Here is a 15,714-nt window from a genome sequence, read left to right on the forward strand (position 1 = left end):
CGTAGGCCGTTGACAAATTTATCTTTGAAAAATAAAAATTTAATTTTTAGTCTTCAAAAGTGAAAAAAATGTAATAAATTCATTTATCTGCTAACTTCTGTCTATTATCATTAATGTAATAACTTACCTGACACGTTTAGGGGCGAATTTATCAGCGCTTTACATATTTAGGAGTGAAAATGACTATTTATCCAAAATATAATTATTATCTTCATTCCCTTTTTTAACCGTTGCAAGCATAATATTACAATAAATACTTAAATAAATAAGAAAACAAACATAAATTAGAATAAACATAATATTGGTGAACAAGAATAATCTTTCTGTTGCTCTGAAATTTCTATTGTGACAATATTATGTAGTGATAAAAGCAAATTGGATCTCACTCTTTTGTAAGGATTAACTTAATGACTAAATATTTTTGTTTGCATCTCATATTTTGGATAATATACTATCACATTAAAAATTTCAAAGTAATAAATAGATCATGCTTACTAATCAATATTATATTTATTATTATGTTTATTTTAATTTATGCTTGATTTTTTTATTTTTTAAAGTGTTTACTATAATGTTATACTTACAATGATTAAAAAAAGGGAAAAAAATGAAGATTAAATTATATTTTAGATAAATAGTCATTTTCGTCCAGGAATATATAAAACGTTGACAACTTTGTTCCTGACCGTGTCACGTAACCTCTTTCATTAACGCGATAACTGAACGGATGAATAAATTTGTTGCACTTTTAACTTTAAGGGGTTAAAATTTAACTTTTCATCTTTAAAAAAGGAAATTAACAAAAATGACTATTTAACCTAACAAAATACAATAGGGTTGCATTGCAAGTTGAATTGCAAGTTGAGGATCCACTTGCATGCCCTACCTGCCTAAGCTCCTTTACAAGAGATCAATAACGACAACCACCTTGTAATGTATCCTCTCATTTCTCTCTATCTTTCTCTCTCTCCTCATTTACCTAGCTCGAATCTCATCTCCAAAAGCAACAAAAAAGAGCAAAAAGAAGAGAAGAAAAAAGAAAACCCCTTCATTTCAGCAACAAAACTAATGCAACTTGTACTACAAAAATATTTATACTAACCCACTCCTTACCTTGCCGTCTCCAACACCCTCTCATATATATGTTTTTGCTTATTATTCAACATCATCAACAAATCACACACACACAAACACAAAGTGATATATACCTCCGGAGAGAAGAAGAAACAAAGAGATTCATTTTTAGTGACTATTATTTTTATTATAAATTAAATAATAATAATAACAATGCCTTTTTCTCTTCAGTTGGATAGGTTCAATCCTATCACCGACGCCGTCACCACCGCCACCGTCGCCATCGCCAACGGCGTTAACTGCCCGAAGCAGCCTCAAGCGCCGCCGTCCACTGCGGCGCGTCGCCTAATGGTGCCCTCTCTCTCTTCTGGCAGGGGAATCGTGGCCTCCGACACGGTGGCGCTCCACCACACGAACGTGGTGGGGCTCAACCAGTGCTGCTCCGTGGTGACGCAGCACATCAACGCCCCCGTCGCAGCCGTGTGGGCGGTGGTGCGGCGGTTCGACAACCCACAGGGGTACAAGAACTTCGTGAAGAGCTGCCACGTCATCACCGGCCACGGCATTCGCGTGGGCGCCGTCCGCGAGGTGCGGGTGGTGTCGGGGCTCCCCGCCGAGATGAGCACGGAGCGGCTGGAGATCCTCGATGACGAGCGCCATGTCATCAGTTTCAGCGTCGTCGGCGGCGACCACCGCCTCAGGAACTACCGGTCGGTGACGACGCTCCACGCCAACGGGAACGGGACACTTGTCATCGAGTCATACGTCGTTGACGCACCGCAGGGTAACACTAAGGAGGAAACATGCGTGTTCGTCGACACGATCGTACGTTGTAACTTGCAGTCGCTGGCTCAGATTGCTGAGAACAGAACCAAAAACTGTGAAAACGCTGCACAACACTGTTAACTGTTAAGTGTTTAACGATATCATTATTTCTTCTCTATTTCTTTTTCTTTCTTCTTCTTTTTTTAAAGTTAAAATGGGTTGTGTCTTCCGGTTTTTTTGTTTCAAATTCGGGTGTCATGGACTTAGATTCAAGCCCGTGTTTTTGGAATTGATATGCATGGATGTGTATAGATCACTAGGGTTTTTCGGACGGCAATGGTTGAATCTATGTGATATGTATATATGATATATGTTAATGTTAATGTTCATATAAATGATCCAATGATGTAGTTCTATTTTCTTTTTTCATTCTACCTAGCAAGCTCTTGATCGTGGATTGATGGTGTTCTATTTACCCAGAACTTCGCATCCGAGGTGGACTTTGATTCTTCTTGTTTTGACTTTTGTGTATGTTTTCCTTCATTCGCAACACACCGTAAATAAAATTATGGATTAACCAATGAGTAGTTGTTAATGTTAACATTTTTAATTGGCTAGTTTGTATTCGTGTTTAGTGCGTATTTTTCTCGAGATATGGAAAATTGATGAGCTGGCTGGTTAGTTAAATATATATTTTTACTTATTTTAATACAAATGCTAACTTGTTGACCCAACATATTATTTAAGAAAAATAAAATAAAAAATATTTTTATTAGAAAGGAAAAAATTATGTTTTTGTTGATTTTTTATACCCTCTTAAAATTTATATAATAAATATTTTTCTCATTTAATTTTTTAACATGTGCTAAGAACATTTATGAGTAATATTTTTATTTGTCATATTTTGAAGAGGGAGCGAAAGCCTACATTACACACACTTGAGCAGTTGAGCACTCCACAGCAATGGTAAATGTTACAATCCGAATAAAGGAGTTATGAACAATAATGTGCTTAAATATAATCCAAGATAAATATTGTATGAACTCGTATGAACAGTTGCACCAAAAAAAAAAAAAAACTCGTATGAACAATACATGAAAAGAAAACTATAGCTAAAGGAAGTATTTTGGACACTCGAGCATCTATTTGTTAAAATAAAAAGAGTGATAAGAATAAAATAACTTTCTTTTTGTAAAAAAAAATAAAATAACTTTCTTCGATCAATGTAATATTGTCACCTAAATCACCCCCCGGCCGTGATCACCAAAATACAAAAGACTATATATACTAGTAAACGTACAACGTACAAACGATATAATATGAAGGATATATTAGTAATTAAAATAATATTTTTAATACACTACTATTTAAGTATTTATTACCGGATAAGTTTTACGTAAGTTTTATTAGATATTCAGGGTTAATGTACTCTATATATATTTGGGATATATGTACTACCAATTAATTAATCACCTTTTTTTTTTACAAAACCAATTAATCACCTAATAATATTAATAAAGAGAACATTGAAAATATTATATTGTTAAAATTTATCATATGATAAAGCAAATTAATTTTAAAGGGGAGTACCCTATCCAACGTTTAAGATCGTCCTTCCAACATTTAAATTTGATTAAAATAAATGATAAAGTTTATAAAATATTACTTAATTAACTCTTCATATCATTCCATCAACATCTGAGGAGTCTAAGCATTCCTACTTAAATAAAGAACGCTAGCGTTATGAAGGGTTAATTAACCAACCAATGCGTTAATTAAAAAAGGAGAATTTTTTAATGAATTTAAACGTTATTACCACGTTGTTTGGTGTCCATTTTGGTTTTAAAAATTGAGAATAAGATTTTAATTAAAATTATAACTATTACTTCTATATAATTTTTTTAAAATCAACAATCTTATTATAAAAAAAGTGCTAGTACATTCTAATTAAATTCAAATAAGAATGTATCTTTTTTCTATTTCATATATTGAAAAGTGAGTTAAAAGAACATTAATACATTATTATTACCAAGACAAGAAGTCAAGGAAGCAACTTAACACACACTTGTACATATACATAGTACACAACAATTCTATTAGCAAATTCATACTTATAATATTCTCCATCTGGCGTGATTGATCATCATCTTCTAGTGCAATTTTTTTAATGTTCTAAACCAAACCAATCGATCGCCATCCGTCACGATGCGTATAATACGCGTCGGATAAGCCGCTGCAAAGTTATAATAGTAACTGCCAAAGAAAGTATTCCATTCATTGTTGATCAGTCTTTGAAATAATTTATGAGGGATCAATGTTTAACACGATGTTTAGAACAACCCATTCACGTGTTTTCAAAAGCTAGCTGCCTGATATGCTTTCAATGCTTGTGGTCTAAAGCGATCAAATTGGACGCCCACAGTCTGCCTCAAAGTTTCAAATTCGCTATTTTGAAATGCAACTACCAGCCATTTTGAATTTAGCTAAATATAATCCTTTTTATATATAATAAAACTCGCATGTAAATTAAAGTTATCTCTCATCACATTTATTATTATTTCTCTGTCTTTTGCTATAAACACACACTGAACTTGTTCCTAAATTATATTGAGTAATTAACTACCAAAGTTATATATATATATATATATATTAGTCATCTTTCAAAAGTAAATTATATATATTAATTAACCATTTGATATTTTCTGAGCGTGGAAATCGGTGAAACGGTGGGCAGTGGCTTTTACAAGTTGCTCTTTTTTGTTATAAAAATTTGCAAGTTGCTCTGAAGCTTCTGCGGATTGTACTGCATATGTACGTATTAGCTAAAGGATAACTGAAACCCTGATACTAAAAAAACAGAGCACTTATTTGTAAAAACAAATGAGATTTCTCTTTGATAGCCATGCACGTAATATGGAGCGTATAATATTAACAAATAGATCATCATAATTATATTTAGGGATTGCGACGTCATAATAAACTAATTTATAGAATCAGCCTTTGAACTGCAACTTGCCATGGAGGAAACTCAACTTGTTCGGCAGACAATGCCAAGTTGTTATTCTTTGCCGAAGCTAATAATATTCTCTCTTTTTGCGTTCATTATTGATAATTGTTATTTATATATTTCATTATACAAATGTGAGTTGCAGGTTGGAAGGGATGGACGGAATTGCAACTTGGCTTGCAAGTGGGCATCAAAAGCATGGCCTTATTATTATTTTTATTTTTTTTAACTGAAATCCTAAAAAAAATAGGATTTCAGTTTAATTTTTTATTTTATTTACAACTTTAATATTATATAATTTTATTTTTTTACCTTATGATGATTTTAAAGTTGTAAGTTTTTTTTATTGTTGTTATGACTTTGAAATCATATTTTATTTTATGTTTAAATTTTTTTGTTTTATGATTTTTTATTTACTTGTACTTTTTTACTTTTATTTTCAATTTTTTAAAAAAATTATAAATAATTTTATTAATTTAATTATTAAATAAATATTTTTAATTTTACCTGTTATTATTTTCAGTTAATATATTTTGTATATTTAAAATTTATATATTTTTTTAATAATGTTATTGAAGTTGATTTGTTTTGTAAATGAAATAAAAAATTAACATAATAATATTTAATATTTTTTTCTTTTAAATACTTAAATTTTAAAAAACTAAAATTAAAAAAAATTAAAATATTTTTTAGCTAATATTAAACTTATAATTTATGAAATAATTTTATTTATTTTGTATAAAGAAATTTACTATTAACAACATGTAATAATTTAATAATAAAAATAATTATTAAATTAAAAACAACAAAAAATAAACAATATAAAAATTATCTTAGTTATCTATTTGTTTGTACGGATGCTTACTACGATTATGTTAAATATACAAAATATTAAAATATACAAAATTATCTCAATTTTAGATATACAAAATATTTTAAATAAAACATTAATAAAAAATAATAATAAATATTTAAAATAAATATATATATATATATATAACATATTAAATAAAACCATATAAAAAATATATACAAGATATTAAATAAAACTAATTACAAGTAAAATTAAAAATATTTATTTAATAATTAAATAAATAAAATTATTTACAACTTTTTAAAAAAATTTAAAATAAAAACAAAAAAGAAAATACAAGTAAATAAAAAATCCTAAAACAAAAAACTTTAAACATGAAAAAAATGACTTTAAAGTTGTAAAAAAAATAAATAAAAAAACTTACAACTTCAAAATCATAAGTTCAAAGAAAAAAACTTGTACGACTTTAAAATTATGAATAAAATAAAAAATTAAGCTAAAGTTGTAAAAAAAATTTACAACTTCACTTAAAAAAGTAAACAAATAATAAGTCGTAACATCTGTCACGACTTTTAGTTCAGAAGTCCTAATAACTATCACAATTTATCTTATTTTTAGTAATAATTTAAAATTGACCCCAAATTAAAAAAAAATCAAAATTTTTTACACCCTTTTGATAAAAGTCCCTCAAAGGCATTCTTTAATATTTGATTAACCTTGCCTTGTTTGCTTATATATACATTATTACTCTTAGAAGAATTAGTGTCCCATGAGTCATTTACTCATTTTACCACACAAGACTTGGTTAAATAATTGTCAATAATTTTTCATCTTTCTTAGTGAAAAATGTTTAATAGACACTCATATATTATTTTACATCTAAAGAGAGAAAGAAAAAAATATAGATATAAAAAAATATTTTTTTGACAACCAATATTAGTTGACAAGTTGAGATAGAAAGAAAAAATACACATATTTAATAATAAGTGATATAATTTGATAGGAAAAAAAATAAAGCAAAAATAAGATTCTCAACTAGGTGTTTGAGATTTATGAATTTAAAAAATCAAAATTTATAAATATAAATAGAGTTTATAAAGTGATAAAAATAATAAAATAAAAAATATTATTAATATATTTAAAATAAAAAATAATTCATTACCGATGAAAAGATTTTCCCCATTCGACTTTTACCCTTCAGTATCTCTCTTTTTGACTATGATAATCGGTGAGAGAGAGATGAAATATTTTGTTAGATTAAACGCTCATTCTTAGGTCTAAAGTTAAAGTTTTTATTCATGATGTAGTTTTTTTAAAAAATTTGTTGATTTTATTTCAACCATACTTGAGCTTATCACGATTACATGGTTACACACAATTAACAATTTCCATACCAACATCTTCCACCGATTGTTCATGCCTTTAGGAATCTTAGTGCAATTCACCTAACTTTGCCAAAGGTAAAATTTTGGCTTACAACTAACGTATTGAGTGAAGATCCTCTCATGTATAGTGTAACATCCCAAACGAATCATGTCAAAATGAGAGAAATTTAAAGACTGTAGGTATATACGAGACTTTACAGTTGATGATAATTTAAAGAAATTAATTGGTATTATATATCAACAAAATATATCTACTTTTTGGTAGTTTATCACTTAAGAACTTGACAATTAAGTGTATTTGACTTGAGATAGTTATGTAATAAGTGACATTCTGGGGAGTTTTTCAGAAAGCATGCGAGTAAAGATAAAACACGTTGATTTGTGGAAACAATCAATAATATTGAGAGTAGTCAAATGGTGTCAAAGTTGATTGTCGAGGTTTCAAAAAGGACTACTTACGAAGGATTATGACCGATGAAGGGTTCTAATTAATAAGGATATTAAGTGAAGTGTCAATGTCAGATTGTAAAAAAAAATGACAATTAGAGGTATTATATTTAGGTGTGCATCGAATTTTTGTATTTAAATACATTTTCATTGACTTTTATAGGTTGTCATTTTATTTAAAATTTATCAAGAGAAATAGACATAAAACTTATATAAAATCTAATTATATGAAATTTTAACTTACTTAAGAGTATTCGTTCTCTCAATCAATTTGATATTGGTAAAACAAATCCTAAGATTAATTGTTTTTCAATTTTCTAGATCAATTTCATGAGTGGATGCCAATATAAAAATTCGATACTTTACAAATTCATGTTTCCAAAATTGATATAAAAAAAGACTCTCTAGATAATTGTGGCCACAACTTGATAGACAATATTCCAATAAAAAATTAAAAATACAGAACTAATAACATATAGAAGAATAACTTGATAGACAATATTCCAATAAAATGATTTTTAAGGTAATTATTGTAAAAATTAATAAACTGTTACTACACAAATAGTAATTTATGATTTGTTGATAGTATAATAGTTATTTGTGATCGGATGAAAGTATAATAATTATGTAAATTCATATCTCTTTTTTTTTTGTCTCTCTAATTTAATACAATTCTTTTAACATGAAATTTTTGTGAAAGCCAAAAATCACTAATTTCATTATTCAATCTATTCAATGCAATACTACCTTTGATTTTATATACAAGTAACAAATGATATTTTTTTTTGGTTTTAATTATAAGCAACAATGACTTATTGAAAGTTAAATGTCTTTTATATCCTTAATTTACTGTTAACTCTATTTACTATACCTTTATTGATTGAATTATGAGTATTAACATTAAATGAGATCATCACTTGCAATATTTAAACTTAAGGATACTTTTGAAAAAAAAAAAAAAATTATGATAATATTAAATATGATCACCATTTTTCTTGATATTGATGATTTGTAGGACTAGTATTAAACTCTAACTAGACTATACTAACTTAGACGTGCATATCGCTGTGCTCCCCCTTTCCAATCAAAGTTCAAACTTAAATCTGCACACTGTCATTTTCGAAATGGATTTAGTGGTTGTTGTTCATATGATCTAGACTGGGGTTATAAGATCTCAGAGTTAGAAGCCCATGATCCGGGAGTTAGTTGAGATGCTGAATAACCAAGATTGAAGAACCTCGACTATCCATGTGCATAGGGAAGCAAATAGTTGTGTTGATTTCCTTGCCAATCTGGGCCTTGAAATGGCTTCTTTCTTTACCATTGTTGATGTTATCCCCCCTCTGCTAGAGGTTGTAAGTTTACCCGTTTGATGGGCTCTTAATTTCATTTTCCCTTATCATAAAAAAAGATATATTTGGGGGGAATTAATTAAGCAGGAGCCCTTGAATTTTGGACTTAGTCACATTGCTTTTTAAATTTTGCTTCTAGCTAGGCTTGGATGGATGGGACGTGTATGAACTAAGGTTAAGTGTTTTTTTGTGATATTCTCAAGTGGAGGATGACCTATATATTGCTGTTTGTTAAAAGTTGTTGTAGTGATCTTTGATTATTGGATGCTTTGGTTCATTCTTTATTATAGTAATACAATTGGTTTAGGCAAGCGTGGGGATCTTGATTGTAAGTACGACTGCCCATGACCCTTTCTTGAAGCTGTTGTGGACTTGTGGTCTTCCATTTCTGGTCAAGTAGGGAAAGATGAAACAAAGCCATTAAGATTAGCACCCCAATTCTTGGAGCAGAAATTATCTGGACGATGTAAACAATTCAACCTTGAGGAACAAGGCGTTGCCAATTTTTTTTTTTAATCGATAAATATTAATTGTTAATCAATTAAATTTTATTAGTGGGAAAAATTTGAATCCACAACCCTCTTTTTTTCTTTCTTCCTTCAACTATCAAACCAACCTTATAATTCCATGTTATAGTCCAGGTTCATATTATTGGTTGAATATGCAGACAGAAGAACTTTGGATTGGTGATTCCCATCTGTATATGATCTCATTTTTCATCTTTTAATTTTCCGAGGTTGTTTATATTCAAAGAAAAGTTATTGAAACTTTTATATATATACACTACGAATCTGAGGATGGGTTAGAAAATTAATGAAGAGATACAAAAGAAAGGAACCTTGAAGAGGTGGGAGATGTTGGGGATCACTTCAACTATTTTGAGATATTAGAAAGGTTCTCAAGTTCAACATTTATCGCCTTATTTTTTTAACTTCTCAAATGCACTTTCGCATTCCTCATATTTGTATACTTGTAGGGAAGGTAATCGTTGCGCTGTCAAGCGTGCTAATTATGATCTCTCAGATAACATTCTCTTGACGGGATTCAATTCTACTTTTTTTGTATAGTTGATTATATGAACAATAGATTAGGTTGTCCTAACTAGTTTTATTGATTTTTGCTCATGGGTCTTGGTACAGTACTCTCGTATATTTTTGTTTTCATCTTCTTAAGTATATATTTATGGCTTGCTGAGTAGGAGGTGGGTGTTAACATAGTTAGGATGCATCTTATTCATGATTATAACTTTCCATTTTAAAAAAAAAAGGGAATTACTCTCACCTTGTAAGCTTGTCTTATATGATTGAATTAGATCCAACCCACCTTATAGAAAGAGAAACAAATAATTTTAAATATTCTCATTACACATCATATGTAAATTGTGGTAGCAAATATCTTTCTTCTGATAATGTTAAAACAAATGTTCCATAGCAATTCAATTCATCAATATATGTGTTAGCACAGCACCAATGCTGGTGGACACAATTAACTAGCAAAATTTGGAATTTGACAATCCAATTACAAGAAAAAAATAATTAACTCAATTTTATATATACAATCACCTCCTTCATCAATGTTAATGTACTATTATTCTACACAAATCCTCTTTTTTCATTCATTCTTGCTCGTTTACCATTTCTAACAAGCTCGTAGGTTGTAGCCTCCCATTTACAAATTTTCATGCCACACAAGGAACCGAGCGAACAAGGATCTCTTATTTTGATGCACTTTCAAGGATAAAATAACTTGACAAACAAAAGCTCGTTCCAAGTATCTGGAAGTCCAGGGAGACACCAATGCACACAATCAGCATAGCTAGCTGGGTTAGCTAATTGCTCTGGAGTCAATGGGTTCCATTGCTTCTTGTAAATTGATGTGTGTGCATCTTTACGGTAGTTGGATAGTTGTGTAATGTTGAGAAAAGTTATAGGTACTTTGGATTTTCTAAACACTTCTCCGATTACTTGCATTATACTTTTTTTAGAATCAGAACCCCAATATGTGGGATCATCAATTGTTGTTGTTTCATTGTAGCAGTTCCCTCCCGCTTCACCTCCCCACTCTATGCTTCTGCCCACATATTTACATAACAATGTGAGTCCCCACAATTTTATGCTTCCATATATAACAAATTCTTCAATAACCAATTCTCTCTTGAAAATAGAATAATGAGAAGTACATCTCAATCTCACTCTAAAGGTTAGCAACATCAGAATATAGATAGCCACTATTTTTAGCACAAAAAATTGTGTTATTGGTATATTATGCGTGTGAACTATACTCACTTTGCATGAGACGGTGACATGCTGGTAAAGAAGACTCTTGTCTTGTTGGAGTCCATGTTCAGCCTCACCCATCTAAGCATACTCTTCATAGCCATACGATAAGCATCCTCTGTTGGCATATCAATTATCTCCTTTACTTTATCGTTAAAAGATCCAAGCCTAAAAGTTTGAGAAAACTTTAAGTAATGTTTTGCAATGGCAATGTCAAAGAAATGAGAGAGGGCAAAGTAAATAATTGCTTGAATAGTGTAAAGTAGAGAAACATACAAGATCTTCATCTTAGAGCCAGTTATCCACCAAAGGTAAGTGTTAAATACAACAATGTCAGCGCCTTTCCAATGACGACCATGCGTATTGATTGAACCTTTTCTCACAATTCTATCAGTTACCCTATGGATGACAGCATTATCGGAGTTTGATTCAAGAAGAAAAGGTGCCCAATAGAACTCAATGGTAGCATTGTATTCCTAATTAAATACAACAATGAACAAAGAGGGGAGAAAAGACTAACATGATAATGTTGCTAACACTGAAGTTATGTATTCTACATAAGCAAATAGTAAGAGGTGTACCTACCTTTGCTGTAAAGACAGTGAGTGAATCAAAGGTTTCCATGGATTTGGCATTTTCAGGAATGATTTGATGGAGAAGGCATATCAAAGAGACATATTGACTTCGGTTGAGGGAGTCTCCAATAAATATCATTCTCTTCCCACGAAGCTTTTCCAACATTAATCTGGCATTGAATCTGCATTTTGATAAACAAAAAATGTGTTATGTTTAGCTTAAAATAATTATGAACCCTTGAAGCATTCAATGAATTGAGTTCTTTAAGGTGTAAATTGTAAATCAAAACTATGAAGATTGATTAGTTTTATTTTCTCACAAGTAGGGTGCTCCTGTTAAGAAATTGTTATTTGCTCATGTTTATTCAGGATCGTGACATATTCAACAAAACTGTGGTATGATGACTAACATGTCGATGTTTCGAGTGGACTAAGTTCCTTAAGCAAAGTAACTAAAAAAACTTACCAAACATATCTTAAGACATTACTTGCATACTAAATTTTGATGTAACCTTCTTAATTCATATAATTTTAATCTCATTAAGAGAATTGATGCATTTCTTGCCTAAAGTACCAATATTAATTTGATCTCTATATATCTTTTCATTGGAAACTCTAAGCGTCTTTTCATTTAACGACCTTAACGGGCATACAAGAGAAGTTAACTTTATTGGCTGTCCATTTTTCCTTCTCACTTTAAACTAGAAAAAGTAGGTATGTCTGATTACACTATTTGGTTGTTTAGTCTTGAAGATCCATTGAAATTAAATAATCAATTATATAGCCTTCTCCCTTATCTGGCATCCACTCGATTGTGGTTAAGATGTTGCTTGTAGATTAGATGATTCTTAGACGTACACTTAACTTCAAAGACCCTACCAATTAAAACAATCTAACCAACGCCTACAACTCCTTTAGTTTCAATCACAAAATCAAATAGTCATTCCAGAAAGAAGGAAAAAACGTGGCCACAACTTTAGATTTCTAATTTTCTGTTTCAAACTTGCAATAATAATCAACCCGAAACCAAGTCCAAGACATTAACTGGCTTAAAGACTCAACTTGACATAAATTAAAATAGAAAATGTCACAAAACATCAAATTTGTATTATTCAAAGCTGTCGAAATGGGACTGGGGCATCCTCAATTACTTCATTGTTATTTTTTTTTTTTTGAAAGATCCTCAATTACTTCATTATATCATGTTCTTGCTACAAGGTCTCACCAATGGAAAACATACATAACGTCCTTCAAAACAGAGCTACAATAACAAGTGTCCGATTCGATTCCACCATCATTGCAAGGCTTAATTGGTACAGAATTGTTGGTGGCAATCATTCAATTGTGATTCAATAAATGGCTAGTTATGACTTTATATGACTGCAATATTCATAACGTTCAACCGCCACAGTGTCACACGTGGCTGCCATGAAACGGATTCAACAAACCCACTCCGACCCACCGACAACTTGGACCCGTAAAAAAAGCCACACACGACAAACATGAAAAAACACACGACACATTTTTTAACATTCTTCCTTTTTGAGGTATTTTCAAATTATATTTCAACTAATAAAAATAAATGTATTGAAAAAATGTTAGAGAATACCCTTATAAGACATAATTGACAAATCTTTTTTTTATTCATTATAAAACTTCATTTTATCTTTCTTATATATTAATTATTTCTTTTACTAAATTATAGAAGACCCATTATTTTAATCTATTAATGTTACTTTCAGTTATCACTTTCTCACTTTACTTTGAAAATTATAGAAGATAAATAAATCTCATTAATGTAAAGGATAAATTTAAAAAATATTACAGTTAAAAATAAATTTAATATTAATACCTAAATTAATTAATTTTTTAATAAAAATATTTTAGTCAACTATTTCTTTTAATTATAATTATTGATGAAGAAAGTATCTGGGAGAACCGTAGAACCAAAGTTACTAAACTCGAGAATTTATTCAGTTTATAGATTCGACTCGTAGATTCATCTTATAAACTCATAAGAGTTTACTTCATATAAAAATAATAGTAAACTATATATAAATAACATACTAATTAAAAATTTTAACAATATAATAAAATAAAACAATAAATAATAAAATTTAGAATATTTAAATAACCAAGTCTAGTAATAATATATCACTACTTAAATAGTTATATCTTAGTCTAATTTTTTTAGACTTACTTGATTAGGTGGTAAATTCTAGAGTTAAGAATTTATTAAAGTTTGTAGAATTTACCTATCTACTAAAAAAAAGTTTAATGGGTGAAGTAGGATATGACAAGTGAACTCGTAAACGGTTGAATAAAGAAATTAAAGAAGCACTTACGTGGGAAGATTGCAACCGTGAGGCTGCCATCGCCACCGCTGATACTCCTTTTCGGGCCGACCGTGTTCTTGACATGTTAATTGTGGCTGTATGTACGGACACTCCGATTCCTCGTACAGTGGCCGAGTCAACTCGTCGCGTACCCACCTTCCGCTGAACACGTCACACTCTTGTTCTTCTTCCTCCCTTTTCGTTTTCGTCAACACCGTCTTGTTTTCTTCGGTTGGTGGAGATCTCACATCGACTAATAATGTAACCAAAATATTAAGCGGAGATAAGGAACAGTACTGAATTCAGGAACAAAAAGAAAGAAGAAAAAGGAGTTTGACTCACCGGGTGTGGAGAAGAAGAGTGTTTGTGCTGTGTGCTCGTTGGAGTAGAGGTGTGGACGAAATATGAAGACGAAGTCATGGCCATAGAGGATGGCAGCGAAGAGAATGAAAGATAAGAGGGTGAAGAGGTAAGAAGAGAGACGAGGCTTCACTCTGAGAAAGGAAGGGAAGGAAGAGTTTGAAGGTGGCTTCATCATTTTTTGCATGCATGGACCCCAAACTTAGTCTTTCATTCTTCTAGCAACCTACTACAATTCTGATTTTAAATTAAAATTAAAAGCTAAAACTGGTGCGTTGTTGAAGCCATCATTGTTTGTGTACCCTAATTAACCGAATGACAGAGAGGAAGAAGAAAAAAATTAATGATGAAAATAATATTTGTCTTTGCAGTTTTATTAGTATTATTATTTTTATTATTAAGAAGTAGTATATTTCCAAGGTTGAAATGTTTTTGAGCCTTTGAGGGTCAGTGGTGTGGGAAGTTGAAATGTTGCTTGCCTTCACAGCTAAGCGAGCGAGGAAGATTGAGAATAATAATAATAACTTTCCCTGTTCAAATAGGATATACATTACATCAAATAAACAAAAAGGTGTCAACAAATATACGTGGCTATTTTTCTCTGGGTTATGAATAAGGGTTTGGACATCATTAGGTAGAGGGTTATTAGGCGTTAGGTAACGTTGCAATTGGAATTTGCCTGCTTAATTTGTTGTTAATTCTCACAGAAACAAAAGAACATATTTGGACCCTGCAGGCTGCAGGGTATTATATATTTATTATCACTATTATTATGCTGCTGTGTAGCAGTGCTAGCTGGACGCACAAAAAAAATTAAAATTAAATCATGGGCCAACTAAAAATGAGTAAACTAACAATAGTAATGACTAATGAGTTGTAATATTAATCTTCCTCAAAAGTAAATAAATAAATGAGTTGTAATAGTCTTTTGTTCTATTGCTAATTGTACACATTTGATGATTGATTCCAGTTTTGCACATACAATGCATACATTACTTTTTTTTTTATTATTATTATATGCTCGGTCTAATTTGGATTCGGGGAAGTAGTACATGTTTGTTTGAGCTCGCACAAAATATATTTTATTAGCCAGAAAGCACTGACATTATGGTTGGGCTAATCACAGTGTTTCACATCACATGGTTTTAATTTAATAAGGACATTCGTTTTTCATCAAAATAAAGAAGGAATCTGTTGTTGGATACAGTTTTTGTTCAAGATGGCAGATGAATAATATTATCAAAGTTTCTGCGTTCAGATGAAGACGTGAGTATATATATTTAGAAAAAAAAAATTATTGCAAGCCAAGAGAAACTAGAATTT

General features: G+C 30.5%; 2 protein-coding genes across 2 annotated transcripts; one reads left to right on the forward strand and one right to left on the reverse strand.

Annotated features, from left to right (window-relative positions):
- Positions 1-925: 925 nt before the first annotated feature.
- LOC114395557 (abscisic acid receptor PYL4-like) lies at positions 926-2,268 on the forward strand. The gene has a single exon (XM_028357365.1). It carries the CDS (start codon positions 1,288-1,290, stop codon positions 1,978-1,980), a length of 693 nt encoding a protein of 230 aa, XP_028213166.1. The 5' UTR covers positions 926-1,287; the 3' UTR covers positions 1,981-2,268.
- A 7,951-nt stretch (positions 2,269-10,219) lies between these two features.
- On the reverse strand, positions 10,220-14,897 carry LOC114394977 (protein trichome birefringence-like 33). The gene is made up of 6 exons (XM_028356661.1): positions 14,374-14,897; positions 14,041-14,284; positions 11,706-11,877; positions 11,397-11,596; positions 11,130-11,288; positions 10,220-10,914 (listed from the first exon to the last, which is right to left on the reverse strand). Exons 1-6 carry the CDS (start codon positions 14,576-14,578, stop codon positions 10,575-10,577), a joined length of 1,320 nt encoding a protein of 439 aa, XP_028212462.1. The 5' UTR covers positions 14,579-14,897; the 3' UTR covers positions 10,220-10,574.
- Between the last annotated feature and the right edge of the window lie 817 nt (positions 14,898-15,714).

This window comes from Glycine soja, chromosome 18, assembly GCF_004193775.1.
Source record: "Glycine soja cultivar W05 chromosome 18, ASM419377v2, whole genome shotgun sequence".
In the NCBI taxonomy this organism is placed as follows: Eukaryota; Viridiplantae; Streptophyta; class Magnoliopsida; order Fabales; family Fabaceae; genus Glycine; species Glycine soja.